The sequence below is a fragment of the Rhodnius prolixus genome, unplaced genomic scaffold (genome assembly GCF_049639745.1).
Source record: "Rhodnius prolixus isolate KJV_2025 unplaced genomic scaffold, Rpr scaffold_2, whole genome shotgun sequence".
In the NCBI taxonomy this organism is placed as follows: Eukaryota; Metazoa; Arthropoda; class Insecta; order Hemiptera; family Reduviidae; genus Rhodnius; species Rhodnius prolixus.
This window is the reverse complement of record NW_027411592.1, coordinates 6,622,795-6,642,551: the sequence shown is the minus strand read 5'-3', so window position 1 is coordinate 6,642,551 and position 19,757 is coordinate 6,622,795. Positions and strand designations below refer to the sequence as shown.

At 33.2% G+C, this 19,757-nt stretch overlaps 2 protein-coding genes across 18 annotated transcripts in view; one reads left to right on the top strand and one right to left on the bottom strand.

The window, feature by feature from the left end:
• dnc (phosphodiesterase dunce) overlaps positions 1-19,757 on the bottom strand; it is a 423,485-nt gene that overhangs the window by 45,819 nt on the left and 357,909 nt on the right. For 11 of the 14 annotated variants that reach the window (XM_074117428.1, XM_074117438.1, XM_074117433.1 and 8 more), the window contains 2 exons: positions 2,231-2,419; positions 258-293 (listed from right to left, as the gene is read on the bottom strand). In XM_074117428.1, the coding sequence (XP_073973529.1) occupies positions 258-293; positions 2,231-2,419 (225 nt within the window). Of the gene's footprint in view, positions 1-257; positions 294-2,230; positions 2,420-5,666; positions 5,933-19,757 lie in introns of all 14 variants that reach the window. The other 3 variants (XM_074117426.1, XM_074117427.1, XM_074117429.1) reach the window with 2 other exon arrangements.
• LOC141448791 (uncharacterized) lies at positions 10,313-19,532 on the top strand. Of its 4 annotated transcripts, XR_012455215.1 has the most exons (5): positions 10,313-10,751; positions 13,299-13,472; positions 16,173-16,286; positions 17,996-18,227; positions 18,317-19,532. XR_012455215.1 is itself a non-coding variant. In XM_074117444.1 (3 exons), exons 1-3 carry the CDS (start codon positions 10,414-10,416, stop codon positions 16,195-16,197), a joined length of 537 nt encoding a protein of 178 aa, XP_073973545.1. In that variant the 5' UTR covers positions 10,313-10,413; the 3' UTR covers positions 16,198-16,400. The 4 variants fall into 4 exon arrangements, 2 of the variants coding, with proteins under 2 accessions (XP_073973545.1, XP_073973544.1); XR_012455216.1 differs by lacking the exon at positions 17,996-18,227 and having other exon boundaries at positions 18,317-19,060; XM_074117444.1 differs by lacking the exons at positions 17,996-18,227; positions 18,317-19,532 and having other exon boundaries at positions 16,173-16,400.

Here is a 19,757-nt window from a genome sequence, read left to right as displayed (position 1 = left end):
CACTGTTAGCTTCAGAAAATCAATTAATTTGTTGATAAAATATAGTTAAATTTTTAAATGGTTCGTTTCATATTTGTTCATTATTAGATTCATGTTTTTCAAAACGCAAATTCACTCTCCTCTGATTCCAGCAACTTCCCTGAATTCATTATTGCAGAAAAAAAAAAAAAAATTATAGAGGGATTTTTAATTTTCAAACAATAGACAAACAAATCAAAAAAGAAAAAAAAATTCTACCACTATCAAAAATTACATACGGTCTCTCAAGTAGAGGAGGCTCGGCTTCCTTCAATCTGGAAAAAGTTCTTTCTAAAATAGCTTTGTCTAAAAATTCTCTGTTCAAAATAAATGTCAGCAATTAAAGAACAAAGGAAATCACAGTTACCATGAAATATGGATTTTTGAAGTGTTGTAAATGAATTATGGAAAAATAGAAAGAATAAAAAAAGATAAATAAATGACAAAAGTATGTAATGAAAATAGTATTTAACAAAGTATTTAATAGAACAGTGGAAAAAGAATATTGGAAACAACATTTTACCATTTTGTAAATATGAAATTTAAAAAAGAATGGAAGTAATGAAGTGAAGTAGATTCTGAATAGATGATGCAAAGAGATGACACATAAAAAATCAACTATTATGAAAAAGCTAATATATAAAATGTTAAAAGATCACATTGACGAAATTCCTTACTTTATTACAAGTTGTATGAACACATATTCAAGTAAGAGATTTAAAACATATGATTAACAGTAACAGTTTTTACAATTATTATTTACACAAAATTTAAGAAATTTGACTTAAAAATGTTTGAGATTCTCAGTCCAAACATCCACAATATATTACACTTATAACATTATTTTCCCAGCAGTTTATGTACAGTAGTAATAGTTTAGTGTATGGGGGAGAATTTCGATTTTTAAACTTGAGTTCAAGTGGCCTACTTGAACGCGAGTGGGCTACAAAACAGAAAGAGAAAGCGTTTCTCTCAAGTGACCAAATTCATCTGCAATCGTTTCTATAATTGACAAATACTGAAAAATAAAGACTACTTGCTGGCCTCACTGTTATGGAACAGTGAAGTAACTAAGACAAATTGGTTTTTAAATTGATGATCATTTTTAATTGTTTCCAAAACTGGTAATAATAACAAATGTTGACAATAGTCGTCTAGACTATGTTACTATGTTAGTACCAACTACTGAGTAACTACTGCAGTACTGGAGGAGCAGTAGGTATTTTCACTGCTGTCGTTTAGCAGACATTTTAAATCTTGGAGATGGAAAGAGGACATTCATTTTTAATTAAGTCAAATTTATCATCAAAAGTTCGATGGAACATTTTCCAAATAAATTATGATTATGAAAATTGTTCATCCTTAATTAAGAACAATATTCCAAAATAAAACATCGAAGTTACAGTTCTGTATCGATTGAACAAAAGTGTAAAAATGAGAAAAGCTATCACGAAAACTTGTTGGTTTAGTCATGATATATACTACATGGCTTGCTTAAAAATCCCAACTTGATTAGTCATGTCATTAACCTTACAGCTAATTCAGCTCAAAATCTACTTCAATGAGTTTGATTTCCATCTATTTCAGTCAGTTTCCCCAGATCATTCAAAATTAATTGAAAAGGTGTACAGACTACGCTAAAGATAGTTTAAAAAATTCAATACAGTATTATTGGTGATGGGTAGATAACAGAACTCAGTAATAATTTGAACTTTTGACCTATCCTGTATGAAGGAGAAACGATTTGCTCCCTTAACATTTATATTTTTTTTTAGAACAGTATTTCCTCAGGATTTTGACCTGAAAAGGTACCGGGGGATTTAAAGGATATTTTACAGAGTCATTGATCCAGTCAAGAGGAAGCTGTTAAATTAAAACTCTGTCTTCTCTAGATGATGATATTTTGACCTCCATTTATGAAGGTGTACATTTAATATTTTATTATAAAAAAGAATTTTTAATTTAACTATTTTATAGTTTGTGATTCGCCAAAAAATCTTTTTAGTTAAAGAAAAATGTTTTGTACTTATTATTGTTCCCAAATCTTCAATATTTAGGGAACGAAACAAATCTGGCAAATATTGCAACTATTGAATTATTTGAACATTTTCTTTGTTATTAGCCTTCACCGCTTAATTCATTTTCAAAATAATTTCTCTAGAACAGATAGTAATTATCAAGTGGTTTTAAATTTTGATTAGAATAGGCTTACCTTTCAGAGGCAATGCTTGAATGCCTTGACATAGATTTGGGGGATACTTCAAAATCTGAATCCGATCTGTAGAGAAAGGATTCCCGTCGCTGCGGCAAGTTCTGTAGCAGCAGCACCGCCGAGGGAGACCCCGCCCCCTCCGCACGGCCCGCCACTCCGCCGCCTCCGCCGCCGTTCTCCACATCGAAACTGAAATCATAAGGTTCATAAATTAAATCTCAATTTATTAACTGTTTAAATATAGTTTTTCTTGTTTTGTTTAAATGGTTCTGATGTTTTTAAGTTATATATGAAGGTGCAGAAAGAAGTTCACGTTTAGATTAACTGGAGAATGTGGATATGAAATTAAGAAAAACATTAACTAAATTATAACTAACGAAGTTACGACTTATGAAACAATTATAAACGTCTGCTTCAGAAATTAGATTCTTAAAATAGAAATTTCAAAAATCAGTAGAATATTAAGATAGAGTTTGAAAGGTCCTATAAAGTCGTCTGAGATAGGATACCTTCAAGACGTTGATGGTGGAGAGTATTGTAGCTACTGAGAGGGTTCCAGATAAAAGCAAACTGACTTGGAAAAAAAAAGACCTAGAGTTTGATTACAAAATTCGAAAAAAGAAAGTTCTTGTGCCCTTTCTTATCACGGGAAAAGAACGGTTCCTCCATCCTCCTTCAATGTTGGTAAAAAGTGAATTATATAAAATTTGTATAATATAAATCATTTTTGTAACAAATATAATAAATCCTCTTCAGTATTATATAAGTGTATAATACAATGTAAACAAAAGTGGCAGAAATCGCGGAAAATAAAGAAATTAATCGGGAAATTGGCAATTTCCGTCCGATCATCCAACTCGTTTATATTGAGAGATGATTACCTTTATTCTTGACAACGCTTGCACTAAAATATTTGCCTCTTTGTGACGTGCTTTAAATTTACGTCCAGCAGAGGTTGTCGAGTGTATAAAAGTGGCAAGGATGCGGCTGGTGTGACCTAGTTCAGTCAATTTCTACCTGATGAATTCATTGAGATGCTCTGGTGGCTGTATCACATTCGCCTTATCTTCTTTAATGCTTCTTGTAACCTTTCCACACAAGCTGAGTTCACTATTAGAACAGTGATTTTGGCTTTGAATGTAAAGTTTTCTTTGCTAAATGCAAAATAGAGCTTCGCAAAAATCACACATTCTTCAATAAATGGTGGTCGTTGTGAGGTTGTTGAGCTGTCGCAGTAAAGCCTGTTGGGCGAGGTAGAAATCGAATTACATGTAGTACTCGTGGTAGAGCAGTAACATCAAGAAATAGGTCCATGCATGGTGGAAGTGGCCCACTGAAATGGATACTTGTAAGAATTTCTTATCACCTTTTCGGCTGAAAATCTTTTTGTTCTCTTTAGAGCGATTGCAGTGCGTGATTGTTTTTGGACGTGTGTGTATTTGGCGGACGATCCACCAATGTCAATAGTTTTGATCGTCCACCAATTTAGCTATGTTTATTTCGGTGAATATACAATGTTTGCTCTGTGGCATCCTTTCTTTCTTCCTATTTTCAATACATTTAAATATATTTGTGTTTATTCCTAAATGAAAGAGCTTAATTATTATTAGATAATATGTAAAGAGAAAAAGTTATTACGTAAAATCAAATCAAATATTTTTTAAATGAGAAAAGAATATCTATTCAGAACTTATAAATGTTTTTTTAAAGAAAATATGAATGAGTAGTGAAGGAGTATGAAATAGACTGAGGTGTGGGATTTGTAATGTGCTTAATATACTCGTCTTTCAGAAGTATTAACAGAGCTGTCTTTTTTTACAATCGCAACATTTATTCTATTAAAACATTTTTGCAAAATTTAACAGAATGAATATAATTAATATTCAAAATACACAAGAATAAGTTAATTTGAGAATAAACGGCACTGTTTCCAGATTACCATTAATTAAAAATAATAATGAGTCCAATTCTTTAAATTTCTTTATATTTAGAAGAAGTTGTTAAACCAAGCGGTCATCTGTGTATGATGGAAATTATTAATGTACCTAAAGTGCAATGAAAAAAAGCTCCGGGTGCCAATGACCTCACACTTGAGGATGAAAAAAATGATGTTATATTAATTTATATTAGCTTATGTAAAGTCTACAAAAATTCAAGGTGGTAATTTAATAAAATCTTTGATAAGGTATTCGGACTGCATATTCCACCAGTGCATATTGATTGTGCTGTAAGTCACTAGTTTTACCGCCAGAGTGTAACACCGACTGGATAGAAATGCTTTGCTCTAGGGTGGTGCGAATCGCAACAGGAAGATTTTTTTAAAAAAAAGTTGTTTTAAGAGAATTTCTCTACAAAGGTGAATAAAAATCTTTTATAATATTAGTAATGAAATATTATTAGTTAATGAAAATAAATAAAATTTCAATATAAACCAACATCCGTAGAAAATCAGGTCGTTTCCACATATACCTAATATTTCAATGAAATCTTTTTATGTAAAACAGAACTTTTGAATTAAAGTGAAACGATATGTAGTACTTTATTTATAAATTTATATTGTGAAGACTGATTTGACTTGATAATCTCATCAACTAATGATTACTAAAACTAAAACAATGATTACTAGCCAATTTCATTTAAAATTTCTGTAATCATTTGTTAGAAACATTAATTAAAATAGTTTAACGTTGAAGCACTGCGAGGATACTGATTTATATCATTAGCGCACCAATTTTGAGAAATAAGTAATTTTCTAACTATTTCTTAAAATATTATAAATTTATTGTATTTATATTTACAAATTAAATATGAGCAACTCACTAAGAATTTACACATATTAATGCATATTCCAAATCGAGTTCCGTTCAGAATTAATATAAAATCAGTTATATTTGATAGAAAATATGCAAATAAGTATTAAAGAATAAAAAAACTTGGTTTAATAATTATCAAAACTCATCTCTTCGCATTTTACATCTATTTTACATTTTTAGTAAACCTTTAAAACAAGCCAATAATCCCGCAAGCTGCGAATCCGAACCATTCATATTCATACTTAGTTCTGAAGAAAATGCAAAATGGTATACTCGTATATACTATAAAAATGCATCCAAGCTTACTTTTAAGGTCTTTCATCTGAAGTAAGCACCCAAAGTCCTCTTGTTTATTTATGGTCACCTAATTTTGTTTACGGTATTGCGAATTCATTTTGAGATCTGACAGTATGACACTTAGTTTATAGTGCTCGTAGTATCAGGTTTGCTCGCTTTGGACATCGTTACATTGGTTAATTAAACAGCAGTAATAAATAGCTTCATATATACTGGAATTTCAATGAAATAATGTAGACTTATTTAATTTTAAATTAGCGTAATATTTCCATGTAAATAATCTAAATTTGGAGGAATAATAAAAAGTGAATAAATACAATCTTTACCTTACAGCTCTTCTAGTGTTCAGCACTGGTACTCGAATTCTGTGCATTCTTGTATGCGATTTTGATGAAGATCTTCTTTTGATTGCAGTTTCTTCAGATTGTACAAACCTCTGTTTGTGCCACGACGGTAGCACTACCCCCGTTGGGGAAGTGGGCCCCGAAGGAACTTGGATCGGCGGGGGAGGTCGGAGTCGATGGCGTGGCCACAAACCGATAAGGTTGTAAATAATTATCATCAATGTTAAAATCATTGGTGTCTAATTTAGCTGTGAAATGTTTATTACCAAATACAATCAGACCAAACGTGAAATAGTGAATACAATTAAAAAGAAAAATCAATCTAATTATGTAATCTAAGTTACGCAACGGTTTGGTTTTCATCATTTGTTCTAATAATGCATTACTTACAAAGCAGGCTTCTAGAAATGTTGAGCAAATACTAAATATTAATAACATTCAATAGTTCTTATCAGAAAGTCAAAAATTAATAAGAAATAATTATTTTTTAATACTGGTAATAAAGTTTTTCTATGTTTATTAGTAATAAGTATCGGCACCTCTAGTGAGAGAAAGTATTGTTATTGTAAGTGAAATTTTCTAAACGTAGATTTCGAAGGAAATACTGGAGATCTCCCGAACGCGAAAACAAATAATTTCATGAGTGTGCTCACGAGCGGAAGTCGTATTTTATTTGTGAGAGAGCACAGAATGTATAAAAACTAGTTTGTCGCAGATTGCTTAAAATAGATATTCTGTTTTGTGGTACCTCTTTTGCATAGACTGTTAAAGTTTTGGCCAGAATCTTTCTACTGACTTCAATTAAAAGTTTTGTTCGATCTTCTTCAAACTTGGTATTTATTTTCTCATCTGAAAGCCTAACAACTTTTTTTCGTAACTTTTGATTTCGTAAAAACTGATAATTGAAAGTGTAAAATTTGAGAATAATTTTCTAAATTTATTGAAAATCAGGTTTCCTCGACATCACTAACAATTTTCATTAACCTGTCGTGCTAACGCTTCAAATCACTTTAAAAACGTTTCCAATGAAATAACAGCAAGTTAGAAAGTGATGGATTCTGTAAAGTTTTGGTAAGTTATTTCGAAATTTAATAATAACGCAGCTCGTTACATTTTCTACCATCCTGTAATTTACAGAAGGCTCTAGAATATTTTAACTATTTTAAATTTCATTAAATTGCAACAATTGCTACAGGAGAATGACGTGATAGTATTTGCGGCAAAGTTTTTGTTACTTATTTTCTTAAGATTTCTTAATATCCATTTCTGTTCAGAGTTTTGAGAAGGACCTAAGCCGAGAATCCGCTTATCAACATATAAGGAGAGGCTTGAAAGATTTTGATAGTGAAAGTGAAGAAAAAACAACCCAATTATCTATTAGATTGGAGTTATTGCGATTATAGAGCCATTTTTGAAGTTCGCTAGCTCGCTAGGAAATAGCAAAAATAATTGCTTTTATAGAATCAGATTAGTTAAATATTAATCCAACTTACTTTAAAAAGAATACGTTACATTAAACACATGGTTAGAAATAACGACACTATGTTTAATGCTGCTAATAAATAGGAGGTATTTCTGTTCGCATTGTTTTTTATTTTTTTTAAATTGTTTTAGCGTCAACGATTCTCTATAAAATTGCATATTGTAAACCTTTCGTTAGTTCTTGACTGTAAAATTTTCTGGAAATATATTTTTAAATTACTTCGTGTTGATCTGAGGCGATGTTGGCTGTTTTAGAACTATTAGTCACACTTACGTACGTACATTTCTACTAACTACATGTACTGTGTACGCAGAAATGCAAAATCAAACATTCCTTTCTATATCTATACTTTTTGGGCAATGAGCAACCAAACGTTTAATAAATTTCTTAGTTGAAGAAGATTTTTGAATGGAGAACATTTTATGCGTTCCATTTCACTATTCAAACGTACATCGGGTAACTATTTGTCTGAGCTAGATGGTTTTAGAACTACAGAAGGGCGATATAAGTTTATCGCTGGGTGCTGTGAGGACCCGGAGTAACGCCTACAGCTGTTTTAGTTGCTGAGCTAATGAGGCAGGCAAGCAATGAAAGGGTCAATAGTTGGCAGAGACCAGAATCATGCCAAAATTCCCTTGCTTGAGCGCGAGAATTCAGCGGAATTAATTAGAAGGATGTATAAGCGAGACTTCATTCCTTCTCTTTTAGAATGTGCATACTGGCTCGCATGCGGTTTTTGAAGTGGGCGCGTGCCATCGTGCCAAATATGGAGTGGGAAACACCATAATTTTTCCTAATTCCCGGAGTTTTCCAATAGTAGAACTGCTGTTGTAGAGTGGAGGTGGATCAATGAATTTTAAAAGAAGATCAGAAGAGGAAGTGTTCAGAGTCAACTAGAAAGAGGTTCTAGGACTGCCTAAGAAGGATGTTGCTTAATTTTAGCAAGGTTCTGATCCTCCAGCTAGTCCAGTTGTTGAGTGGTCTCGCCGGTTTAGTTCTCTAGTGCACGGTATTCTATAATCCTCCAGCTAACCCTCTTGGTTGCTTGGATTTCAAATTAACGCCTTGGTGCCTCTTCGGGGGTGGACAGGTCACAATGGGTAGTTTCTGCCTGCGACCTTTTCTTTAGTCAGCTTTTATGCAATCTATCTTCTATTTTCAGAAAGAAAGGTACTCAAGATTTTCTAGGGAGGTTCCGATTTTATATGGTGAATTTCATATACTGCATTACGGAGGCCAGGGAATTTCAATACTTTACTTGGCGACATGTTCTGACCACAGCAAGGGAATTCAATCTTACAGAGCTTAGTTCTGTAATATTATGGGGCCACTTTTCTCACAGTTTCACTTATTCTAGTAGGCAGCCATATTTTCACGAATCTAGCCTCTACTTCTTGCTTTGTTAATGTCTACCCAATATTTCCTTCCCTTTCGTAGCTCATGTTCGTAAGCAGTACAGTGGTTGAGAAAAAAAAGGTGTTGTCCACAGAATATAAATAAATTAGCTTGATCAAAAACCTAGGAGGAGTATGGGTATACTTGATAAGATCCAAAACAAACATGGCTACAGTAGTTCAGTTGATGGACAAAAAATGTGTTACGAATCTACAAAGGGAGCTAAGTTTCTAAACGAAAAAAAAGAATCGGCAAAAAAGAAGTGTGGCTAGATAGAGGAATAAAGATATAAGCCCTGTCCTACAAAATCGCAATCGTGTCATTTTTAACTTGAAAAAATGTATGCTCGATCATGAGAGTGAAAACTGGTCCAGTTTTCTCCTAGCATGGCCATTTTTCAATTGGGCAACAGATTTGAAAATAAAGATAATATTCATATTGCATTGATTTATTCTTTTTGCATTAAATAATTGAAACATTCTACATAATTGGATTGCTTGTAGAAGTAATGGCAAACCAGTCCTTAACTTATACCTTGTCTTTTATGTTATCGGATAAAATAAATAAGAATTTTCGCTTAGTTTGTATCACAAGGTTAAACAAATTATATAAATGATTTAAACTATGTAATTGCTACTTTTATCGTTTTTTTCAGAAACATTTTAATTGTGTACACGAAATTCGATTCACTCTTGGTATAGATCTGGCAATAAGTGTTCGTAATTTCACTGTGATTCTACTAAAATCTTAAATGAATTTTTCTTTTGTTCAATGGAGTTCTTTATTTTAATCCTTTGTAATTCACATCTATATACGATATATAAAAATGAATGTGTGTCTGTTTGTTTGTACTCGATAGATTCAAAAACCATATATCCAATCGCCGTGAAAATTTGTGAAATTATTAGGTATATCCCCGGGAAGGTTTTTGCAAATTTTTTTTAAAATCAGAGTTGGGGTTCTAGGTGCACCCGAACAAATATCCCAAAAATATCAAAATAACATTTAATTAGTAATATTTGTTAAAAGTGTAACCATGAAAACCATGAAAAACAGTTTTTTTGCAATTATTAATACGAGAATAAATTATACCGAAGATGGTGGAAAATCCATTAAACTAAAAGTACTCAACAATACTATTGACGTTGATAATCGTTGGGTAGTACCATATTCTCCATTACTACTAAAAACGTATAACGCACACATAAATGTTGGGTACTGCAATTCAGTGAAAGCTATAAAATATATTTGCAAATATGTGAACAAAGGAAGCGATAAGGGAGTGTTTGGAGTGGAAAATACAACTGCATCTAACGATGAAGTCACCCAATATCAACTGGGACGCTTCATAAGTAGCAATGAGGCTGTATGGCGTATTACCTGTATATCATTTTCCATTCATGAACGATATGCAACGGTTGTTCATTTAGCAGTACATCTTGAAAATGGACAGCGTGTGTATTTTACATCAGAAAATGTACATGCAAGAGCAATGTCACCACCGCCAACAACATTAACTGAATTTTTCACATTATGTAGAAATGTACCATTGCAAGGACACTACTGTACTCTGAAGTAGGGATAATTTTATTGTTAATTTTCATTTCGATGTATTGTATACATTTGGTCATTAATAAATTATGTTTGAGGTATCAAATCTGCCTTTTTGTTCCAACACAGCAACGTGTGTACGGGTACAGCTAGTAAACAATATTCACAATAAACAAAACCATATGTTGCATACGGTTAGTAAAAAAAAATAATAAAAAAACACATGGTCCCAGAGGAGCTTTGCTGAATGCAAAGTTTTAAATATTAATAAGTTTATTCTAATGTAGAAATAATTTTTTGATGAATATAGGATGGTTAGCGTCAGAGCAAAATGTTGTACAATTAGAATGCCGTAAAACATCTTCGTGTACAATAAGGTTACATGGCGGCACAATATCATCGTGGCGAGTAAATGAAAGGGAGCAAATATTTGTCAGTCAAACAACCAAATATAATTGGACTTCACCCATAAATGGTGGTATATATGTCGTATTTCCACAGTTCAAGACTCCTAAAGGATATGATAATGATTTTACAAAGATGTTGCCTTGGACGTTGATAAGTGGCCCAGATGTGGTCGAGGGTGGTGATATGGAGGCAGAGATCCAGTTAAAGTCGGATGTTTATTGTATGAGCAGGTACAAGGTTTCATTTTTTCTAAAAAATTTAAAAACTTCCTAAATAGTTTTTGCGATTTTGTTGAAAAATGGTACCAATGATTTTCTTTTAGCGCTGCTCACGCTTCTCCTGTTAAGTTAATTATTTTCATAGTGGGGATTAATTTATTTCCTGGGGACTTTCGTTAAGTCGAGTTTTTAAGCTCTTTTCTGAGCGCTACTTTATCCTGTTTATTTAATTACTTCTTTGGCACCGTGGCCTGGCCATTCTTTTCTCCACAGCCTATTCCATTCTCTTATTTTTCATAGTACTAGGGAAGTTATTTTCTCAGGTAACCCTTCTTCTTCCCCGAGGTCTTTTTCTTCCAGTCACTTTGGTCTCCAAGGTTCTTTTAGGTATACGGATATCCCCCATTTTGTTTATGTGCCCATACCATTTTACCTGCCCTCTCTCAATTATTTCAATGAGGGGTACACATTTGAGCGTGGCTCGTATGGTGGTGTTAAGGATTTTGTGTCACATTTTATAAGAGCAAAATGTCTAACTAATTCTATCTATCTATTTTTTTGGCATTAGCCCTGCAGGCCATAGGGTTGCTTCTACTTTCTATTTGTCACTTTGTTACTAGCGAAATGATTTTAGATTTTTATTAGACAATGTTTTATGAATTAGAGAATGATTTGAATTAATCAATCATTAGGGTCCAACAAAATAGTTTTACAGTTAGAAGGATCAGTTAACTGCAGGCTCAACTTATTAAGTAAGCATCACTCCTTCATATCTAGGGCTAACCTTTAAAACATGTTCTGAGCTTTCTGATTCCAGACTGGGCACCATTCGGAGTCCTCCCTAGGTTAATTTCATGTAAATATTCTTTATAATCCATGGTTCGTCATAGGTCGGCATAAAATAAGAACTTTTCGTCTGTCTCACAGGCCGTACCAAACCTTTTATCCAACTCTAGGAGGCATTGTGTTATAGATCTGGCTTTACAATTGTGAGTGCATTCACCACGTCACTCTCTAAGTTATTAATTTCAACGTCTATGCGGACTGCATTTAATTCTTTTGATTTCTAGTCTGGATTTTAGAATCCTTACGAAAGTTATAACTGAAAAAGTATAACTGAAATTTTGAGTTGTAAGTTTAACATACCACCTAAGTGTATCTGTACCCATTTAGCCTTTTTCCAGTTTTCTATTTTTTTTACCATACAAGGATATCCATAAAGAATTTGATTTGTTCTTCCATGTAAGTTTACCTCAGAAGATACCGATTTAACGGTAGTTTTGGAGAAACTGTGTCATGGTGCTTCCTGCAGCACTATTATGTTCACTTTCTATCGTTAGGTTTTAACATTAAACATGTACAGTATTGTTGTTAATTCATCTTTTTAGTTTTAGAAGGAAATTCAGTTTTAGGCTCTTTTCCCGTAATTTCTTCTGATCCAGGCGCAAGTAAAATAGCTGTAGGGGACCGTAATATCCAGCGCTTGTTGATGCAGTTTTGTTAATTTTTTTGTAGCTATGGTAATTAATAAAAATACGCGTAATATTTTATTATCTGTTTTCTTTTTCCCAGAAGGGCCGGCGCTTAATGGAAATTGTGTAGTGCAAAGGGGGGCTCCAACCATAGTGACCTCACTGGGTTTTTTATCCTATCAAAAATTACTAAATCTTCATTTCTATCGTACTCGTATCACTATTTCTGTACAGACTCATCTTTCTCCTGCAATAATTTTCATATCACAATATTTACAAGAATTTCTTATATTCTTGTAAAAAACATGAATCTTCTACTAATTCTTCATTCTTAAATGTAATAAATCCTTTGCATACATAAAAGGAACATGTATATATAATTCAAAGCATATCAACAACTACTCGTAATATATACAAGAGTGTAAAGAAATATTCGGAGAATAGTTAAATTTTAATTCGTGTAATGCGTTAAATGTATTGTAAAATAAATATAAGCAGAAAATAAAAAATAAAGCACCATTTTATCAACTGTCATTGTAGAGAAAGGAATAAGCTGCAAGTTAGCATAGGGTGTTAGGATCGCATACTGTGATTTAACCCGGCATTAGCTGAAGGAATATTGAAGAATCCCGGAGTTGGAAAGATCGCTGAAAGAAAGGGAGGGAACAATGTAATTGTTAGATATAGCAGAAGGTAAGGTTCGTGCTGATGGGAGCCTTCTGCTTGGTGATTCTACTGTAGGAACGTGGTTTTCTTTGTTATTCACCCAGTGTTTCATGTTATTACCAACGCGGTACCACTCCTCACTGATCTTGGCCTTCCTAAAGTATCGCAGTCTAACAACATTGGTGACCACCGTAAGACTCCCACAGCACAGGTAGAAATTGCAATGGGACTTGATTGTGCAATGTTGGCCATCTCTAGCTCATTATCACCCGCACTCTCTTCTCTTTCGAACACATATATTTATGAATTGACAAAATAGACCTAGGCAGCAATGGAATTTGATGTGAATGTTACAATAAATTTTGATTTTCTTGAATTAAATCAATCTGATACAATAGTTATAAAGTATTGCATTTTACAGATTTAAACATCCTTTTAGCATAACTACGTATATTCGTCTGATGGAATCAGAACTATTTGTTTTAACAGAAATTCACAATCCTGCAGACGACTTTTTCAAGTTCAACTTTTCGATCAGAGCTTTTCTGAAAGTACCTTTAAAGCACAGCTTGATTGAAGGTTTGAACGGTGTAAAGTATGTATTTGACATTTAATATTTAACTTTGTATTGTTTAATTTGTAATAGAAACCAGAAAATATTGTAATTTGAAAAGAGTACACTAGTATTCATTATTCGACCTCAAAGTAAATACGCAGTATAACCCGTAACGAGGTAATAGAATTTCAGCAGTAAAATTTAAATTTACACACTAAAAGCCTTTTGAAATTAATAGCAAGCGGTACCTTTCTTCTTTCTTTCGAAGCACGTTGAATAACTTCTTCAGTAGATCTGTATCATCTTGCTCCTTAACTGGATACTTGCATGTAACCAAGTTCTCTATTTTTTGACAGCTGGTTTAATTTTATTCACCGTTTTCCTAATTTTCACTATCTAAAAATAAGCATTTCCTCTCTAGCTGGATTGATAGAGGAGGCTACAGTTGGGAGGAAGATGCAGTATTTATTTTTCCCGGTCTTAGTCTTTCTTTCTTTTCACAATGGACTAACTTCAGCCGCTAAAGCAGAAACAATCTAAACATTGAAAACTTCATACGAATGTGATAGGGGTTTTAGGTCCTTGGACAGTCTGTATCTGTCTTTTTGTCTTTTGTTCTTATCACATCGAATAAGCTAATCTCCTGCCTAAATTTATGCCAAGACTAACTAAAAGATATATAAACATTTCTAAGCAGATAGAAAAAAATGATTAATTATTGATATTATCTGAAAAAAAATAAACTCGTTGTTTTATTTGGTTTTGTTACTACGAATTTGCTGAAAGAAAATTTGTTATTATGATGTAAAAGAAAACTGAAAGTCAGCAATAGAATAATTTTTAAATTATTCTAGCTTGCTAATAAATGTTTGAATCAACAATTAATAGAATGTAACTTATTGTTTGCAGTTTTTTGGATATAATTAATAATACATATGGAAAAGTGGTTGGCCATTTTAAAACTAGTGAAAAGCTGGAAGTATTATTTCGTAGAAAGAGATGCAATCATGTGCATCTCGTTCGAGGACATAAATTCACTCATGTATTACGCATAAGAAACATAAATTTACCATCTATGGTTATCTGGAATGAAGAAGCTAACAATCAACCAAGGGAATTTTTTATAGCGGCTAATGAACGACGCCAGATGATGTGCTATGAACCGTCCTTTGTCAAACCAATGACCCTAAAGCCACATTCTGCTATAAGAACTGGCTTGTATTTCTCATTAGTCGAAGTTGCTAAAGAAAAAGAAACGAAGGAGAATGATGTTAATAAAAAGTAGAATAATGGCAGGTGCATTGTTGATTCATTAAGATTAACAATTTAACAGAATATAAAATTAATTTAATTAATTAATAGACACATTCTAACAAATGATCTAAAAATTGGATGATTACAAAGTATATTTGTGTTTGAGAGATAAGTATGATCTTAATCCCAATGAGAGAGGGTCAGTCACATCTTCAGGGATCTTGGCGTACTTCCCGTTAACCCTGGTTCACTATACATACCCGTTCAACACTTTCTCCACAATTACAGATTATATAAAACACTCATGGAAACCAGAGAAGTTGATGGGTGTAATTACTTAGTATAGGAAACCCATAGCAAGATATAGCACACTATTTACATCTGTGCACAAATTCTGACACGAAAGCCGCAATAGATATATTTGGTGGCCGTACACTCTGTACTTTAGAACTTTAAGGAGACTGTGTTGAGAGTGAATGAAATTGCTTAGAAAAAAATGTTACTGTGCCCTGCTCGACTTGTGCAAGAAGGAGGGTATGTTACGTTCCCAATCTGATCACAACCATCACTTAGGCAGTTTTGTGCCAAAAGAGTGCTGAGGGGCCTCCCTACGATTCGCATTCACTTATTTTCGACTCTTTGTGCCTCATCTCTATACTTGGTAAAAATGGTTCTAATTGAAACACGCTTCTAAAAGAATTTGTTTTAGGGAGTTCTGGAGTTTTGTAGGCTTCACTCTAAAACGTCATTTTTCGCAACGAACCAACTAGTAACTTTTTGAAGAAATAAATTTGTTTTGGAATTCTGTGATTGAAGGAGATGTAAATTAGAACAGTAAACTTGTGCGCGTGGAGGAAGTCGAGTAAATCTTCGCATCAAATGTTTGTTTACCTGGATGGGTTCGAAGAATCGAACAGATTATTATTTTAATTAATCTATTTTGTAATTATCTTTGTAAATTTATTAGAAGAAGTAAATAGTAAGAGGGCATTTAAAGTTTTTCAAAAGATAACAGTGTTTTAGAGTAGAGCGCCTTGTGGAGGAAGACAAGTGTTATTAAGCGATAGAAGGAGAAGACAGAAAATCCCCTCTCGGCGCCCTTGTTAACGCTTCTAATCTTCAAATAGCAGTCACCCCGCCGTACGCTGCTTGCCGTGTGCTACATCAACTTTTAGATAATGTCTTGATTACTTTTTAAGTTGATTAAAGGAATTCTAACGAGAAATTAACTTTTATGCAATAATTCGATTATTTCATTAAAAAAACAAAAACTTTTGTCTACATTTCTTTTAGATTCTTTTTTCTAATAAACACGGTGGGAGTTTGAACTCAGTATTTACTTTGCGGCATTGAGGTAGCGGACATTGGGTCGAACGGATATGATACTCTGTCTTACTATTGATGTTGTCAGGGTAACCTTAATCGATTTCATTAAAGTATATTTTTTTACTTATGTTCCCATGTAATTTATCTTCATCGTTTCAGGTATCTGACAGCAGTATCCGCTTGAAAAAACCAACTCTTTCTATGTCGACAATAACAATATAAGTTGAAAACATTTTCAAAAAACCAGAACTTTTTACTAAACATATAAATATGGTGAGGGAATATAGCCTTCAGTGGCATGTTATACATATTATTTCGAGGCGTATTCTAGATTTTATCCCAAGGCATGCAATTACATTCAGTTCTGTACTAAAATTTCGTTTACAAAATTAAAAATCTATTATAAAAAATAAAGATATAAAACCATTTCTTGACAGAATTGCCAAATTTGTTAATAGCTTGTTTTTTCGTCGCTAAATTTTCTGGAACTTTTGGAATGGCATTGAACGTCGGCGTTTTTATGAACTTTAAATGGGGGAAAAAATTTCTAATCAAAGGATCTTTAGACTGTGCACATAACTAAATCAAGTGTACAGCGAAATGAATTGATAAAATACACGTAGGATAAAAGGCAAGCATTGATTTGCATTCTCGGGGAATACGCCCTAGTGTTCCTGCATTCAACGTCTCTGTTCTTTTATAAGATCACAAACCTTCCGATGCTTAATCAATAACTTCAAAAATATCAGACGCAACTGGTTTAAATTAGTTTCATTATTGATATTTTCAACCTCGTTTCAAAATTCTATTTTGCTCGCGCTATATTGTTTGTCGTTGTGGTGCCGAAAGATGAGCTCTTTAAGTAGAATTTCCACAAAAGAATATTGTACTAATTGCTCAAAGAGACATATACTATATATTCTCTCCATAGACAAGAACATGTTTTTTTCAGATAGGAGCTTAAATATCTGATATCCATTAATTGCAACTTCAAAATTGTAACACTAAACAGCGATTTGTGTACTAGATATTCAGACAGCCAATGTCTGTTGTTTTGTTCTGGCTACCTAAACCACTAGTTATGTTTTTTAGTGCATTTATGGATATATTTAATGTTTTGATAAAATTCCTAGTTTGGAACGAATTCTGCTATTTAGAAGTGCTACTTTGTTGTGTAATAGATTTCTGAGTTTTCCAAGAAATGAGGAAAATAATTCTCGGATTTTGTACAAGCTTGAGATATACTCAGAGTAGAAAGCTGGAAAGAAGATGTCTGCTCTAATTGTTACTAATGGGTACTCGGCTTGTAACGAGTATAGAATTCTAATCACCTTCATTAACGAAGAAAATACTTTTTATTATCATACGCGAATATGATAATAAACCTCTTTCACCTCTTTCAAGCTATGGAACAGTCTGACGGTCATCGACAGTCTAAAAGATGAGATTCGTCAACTTATCCCCCATTTACTAATTATAATTTTTTACAAACAATTTATTTGTACAAAATCATTGATAATCAAATAAAACTCAAAATTCTTATTCTATTTGTCTACATTTATCAAAATCAAATCCAAAAATAATACCTTTTTTCGAATAACACAACTTCCACCAACGAGACTGAATTTTTTATCAGTTTTTAGTTTTACAGACAACTAGTGATGTTGATGCAAAGACTCTCCAGGGTAGACCCTGACAATATATTTAGTGAGAGTCTACAATGCCCGCAAAATGCTATTCTTGAAAATTTACTTGATTTATTCTGCTGGGAATATCGCGACTGCCTTTTATAAGATATGTAGATATGGATGATGTGAAGAATTTTGGATGATCTTATACTACAAGGCAAACGATTTTAGTGTGGTGCACTTCCTTCATGGAAGTTAACATTCTTTTACCTTCTCTTGTATTTATTCAACTTTTTCTTAAAAAAGAAAATTGTTACTAAAATTTTTACGAGTAAATAAACATTCGTCTGGCAGTTGCCCAGGAATTCAAGAATTAGGACATGTCGATGCAGTTCGTTTGGCCAGAAGCTTCCATTGGAACCCAATTTTGCGCCTGAATTTTTTTACGGCAATAAAACCTGACTGCACTGAAAGCAGCTAAGGGTTATCTTCCCACCTGACCCGAGAAGTGGAAGAAGTCATTAATATCCTCACGCCAATGTTTGCTAGTCACTGCTTCACCCAAGTCCTTGTGCTTTCTTCGGAGGTCTGTAGTCCTAGTTCGCTTAAAGAGCTATATTATTACCTGAAACGAATAGGGTGTAGTTTTTTTTAAGATTTCACTGTTTTTTTCAGTCATATGAAGGGCTTGTGTGGCGAATGTTAACCAAATTGGATGCGGAGATCCAGGGCTCGAACCAGTTGCTGGCCCTCATACTTTCCTAGGAGCATACTACGGGTATATTGGATCCGGTGATGGATACGGTTGTCCGAAGGGAGAGAACCGGCGGCTGGCCGTACATTGAAAATAGCTCTGAGCGCTAATACCCTCAGAAGTTGATGAGCCAAAAAGAAAAAAAGCTTCTAGAGTGGTAAAAACCTGACTAAAATTCGAAAGAAACAAAAACTGTTGCGATTACTCACACATCCTCTCACACCAATTTGTTTTCATTAAAAGTCAAAATTTTATTTTAAGATCTGCACGATCGAAAAACCACTCTTGCCTAGCAATAAGTGGAAGTAAATAGAATATTAAAATTAATAAGAAAAAGTTGTAAGAGTGTGACCGAACATTTGAAAGAGCGTCTAAAATGGATACACTGTAGATGATGTGCCCTTTACAAGAGTTTACTAAAGTTCAGAGATAAAGTTAGACGACTCCCTTGGTAAAAGCGATCAATGTGAAAGAAGAACAATAGTACTTAGTTTACCTCGTTCTTGATAGTTTCAGGGCGGTACTGTAATGTAGCTGTCTGTTTGCTCACGTGACCCAAGATTTCAAACTCCTAAAGGCGCCGTGCTATTTACGTGTTTCATTCAGTTTTTGGTTTAAAAATATTTTCTTGAAAAACAAACTACATAAACTATAATTGATTATAACTATTGCTTTTATTTTTGTGAATGAATGTCACAAGAAAGAGTACTATCTTGATTTAGATTGGACCTTAAGTTTCAAGCAACAAAAGAATGCTTTAAGGTCTCAGAGATCACGTATAATTACTATTTATAAGGAACAAACTTTTTCGGAATGAAACGAAAAGTTCACGAATGATCGCAGAAAGTTCAAAAACCATGAACCAGATGGTAACTTCAGACAAACCGCATACGGCCAATTTTTCCAGAAAGGTGTTTAAAATGACCGTAATCGTTTTAAGTGAGCACTTTTAGTTGTACTAAGTTTATTCAAAGCCGTCTGCCATTTTTTTCAGAAAATTGAAAAAATCAATAACCTATTTAGCAAAATGTTACTTCTAATCGACCGGTTTATTTTATTCAATTATAATATTTTACGAGTACTTGAGTATTAAGTGTACCATGACAGCTCTAGGTAGTGCACAATAAATTAAATACATTTAAGAAGGAAAATGTTTATAGCTCTATAGTGATAGCCCCTAAATACTCGTATATGCTGCCAGTATAGTACAAGAACAAGTTGCAATCACTAATACTCAAAGATTTATTTTTTGGGGAATAAGGAAAGTTTCTTAACTCTGAAGGATCTCATAACCTTCCCGAAGAATCAAAGGATTTTTGGCATTACTTTAGTAACTGAAGCAACACTAATTTAAAAAAAATA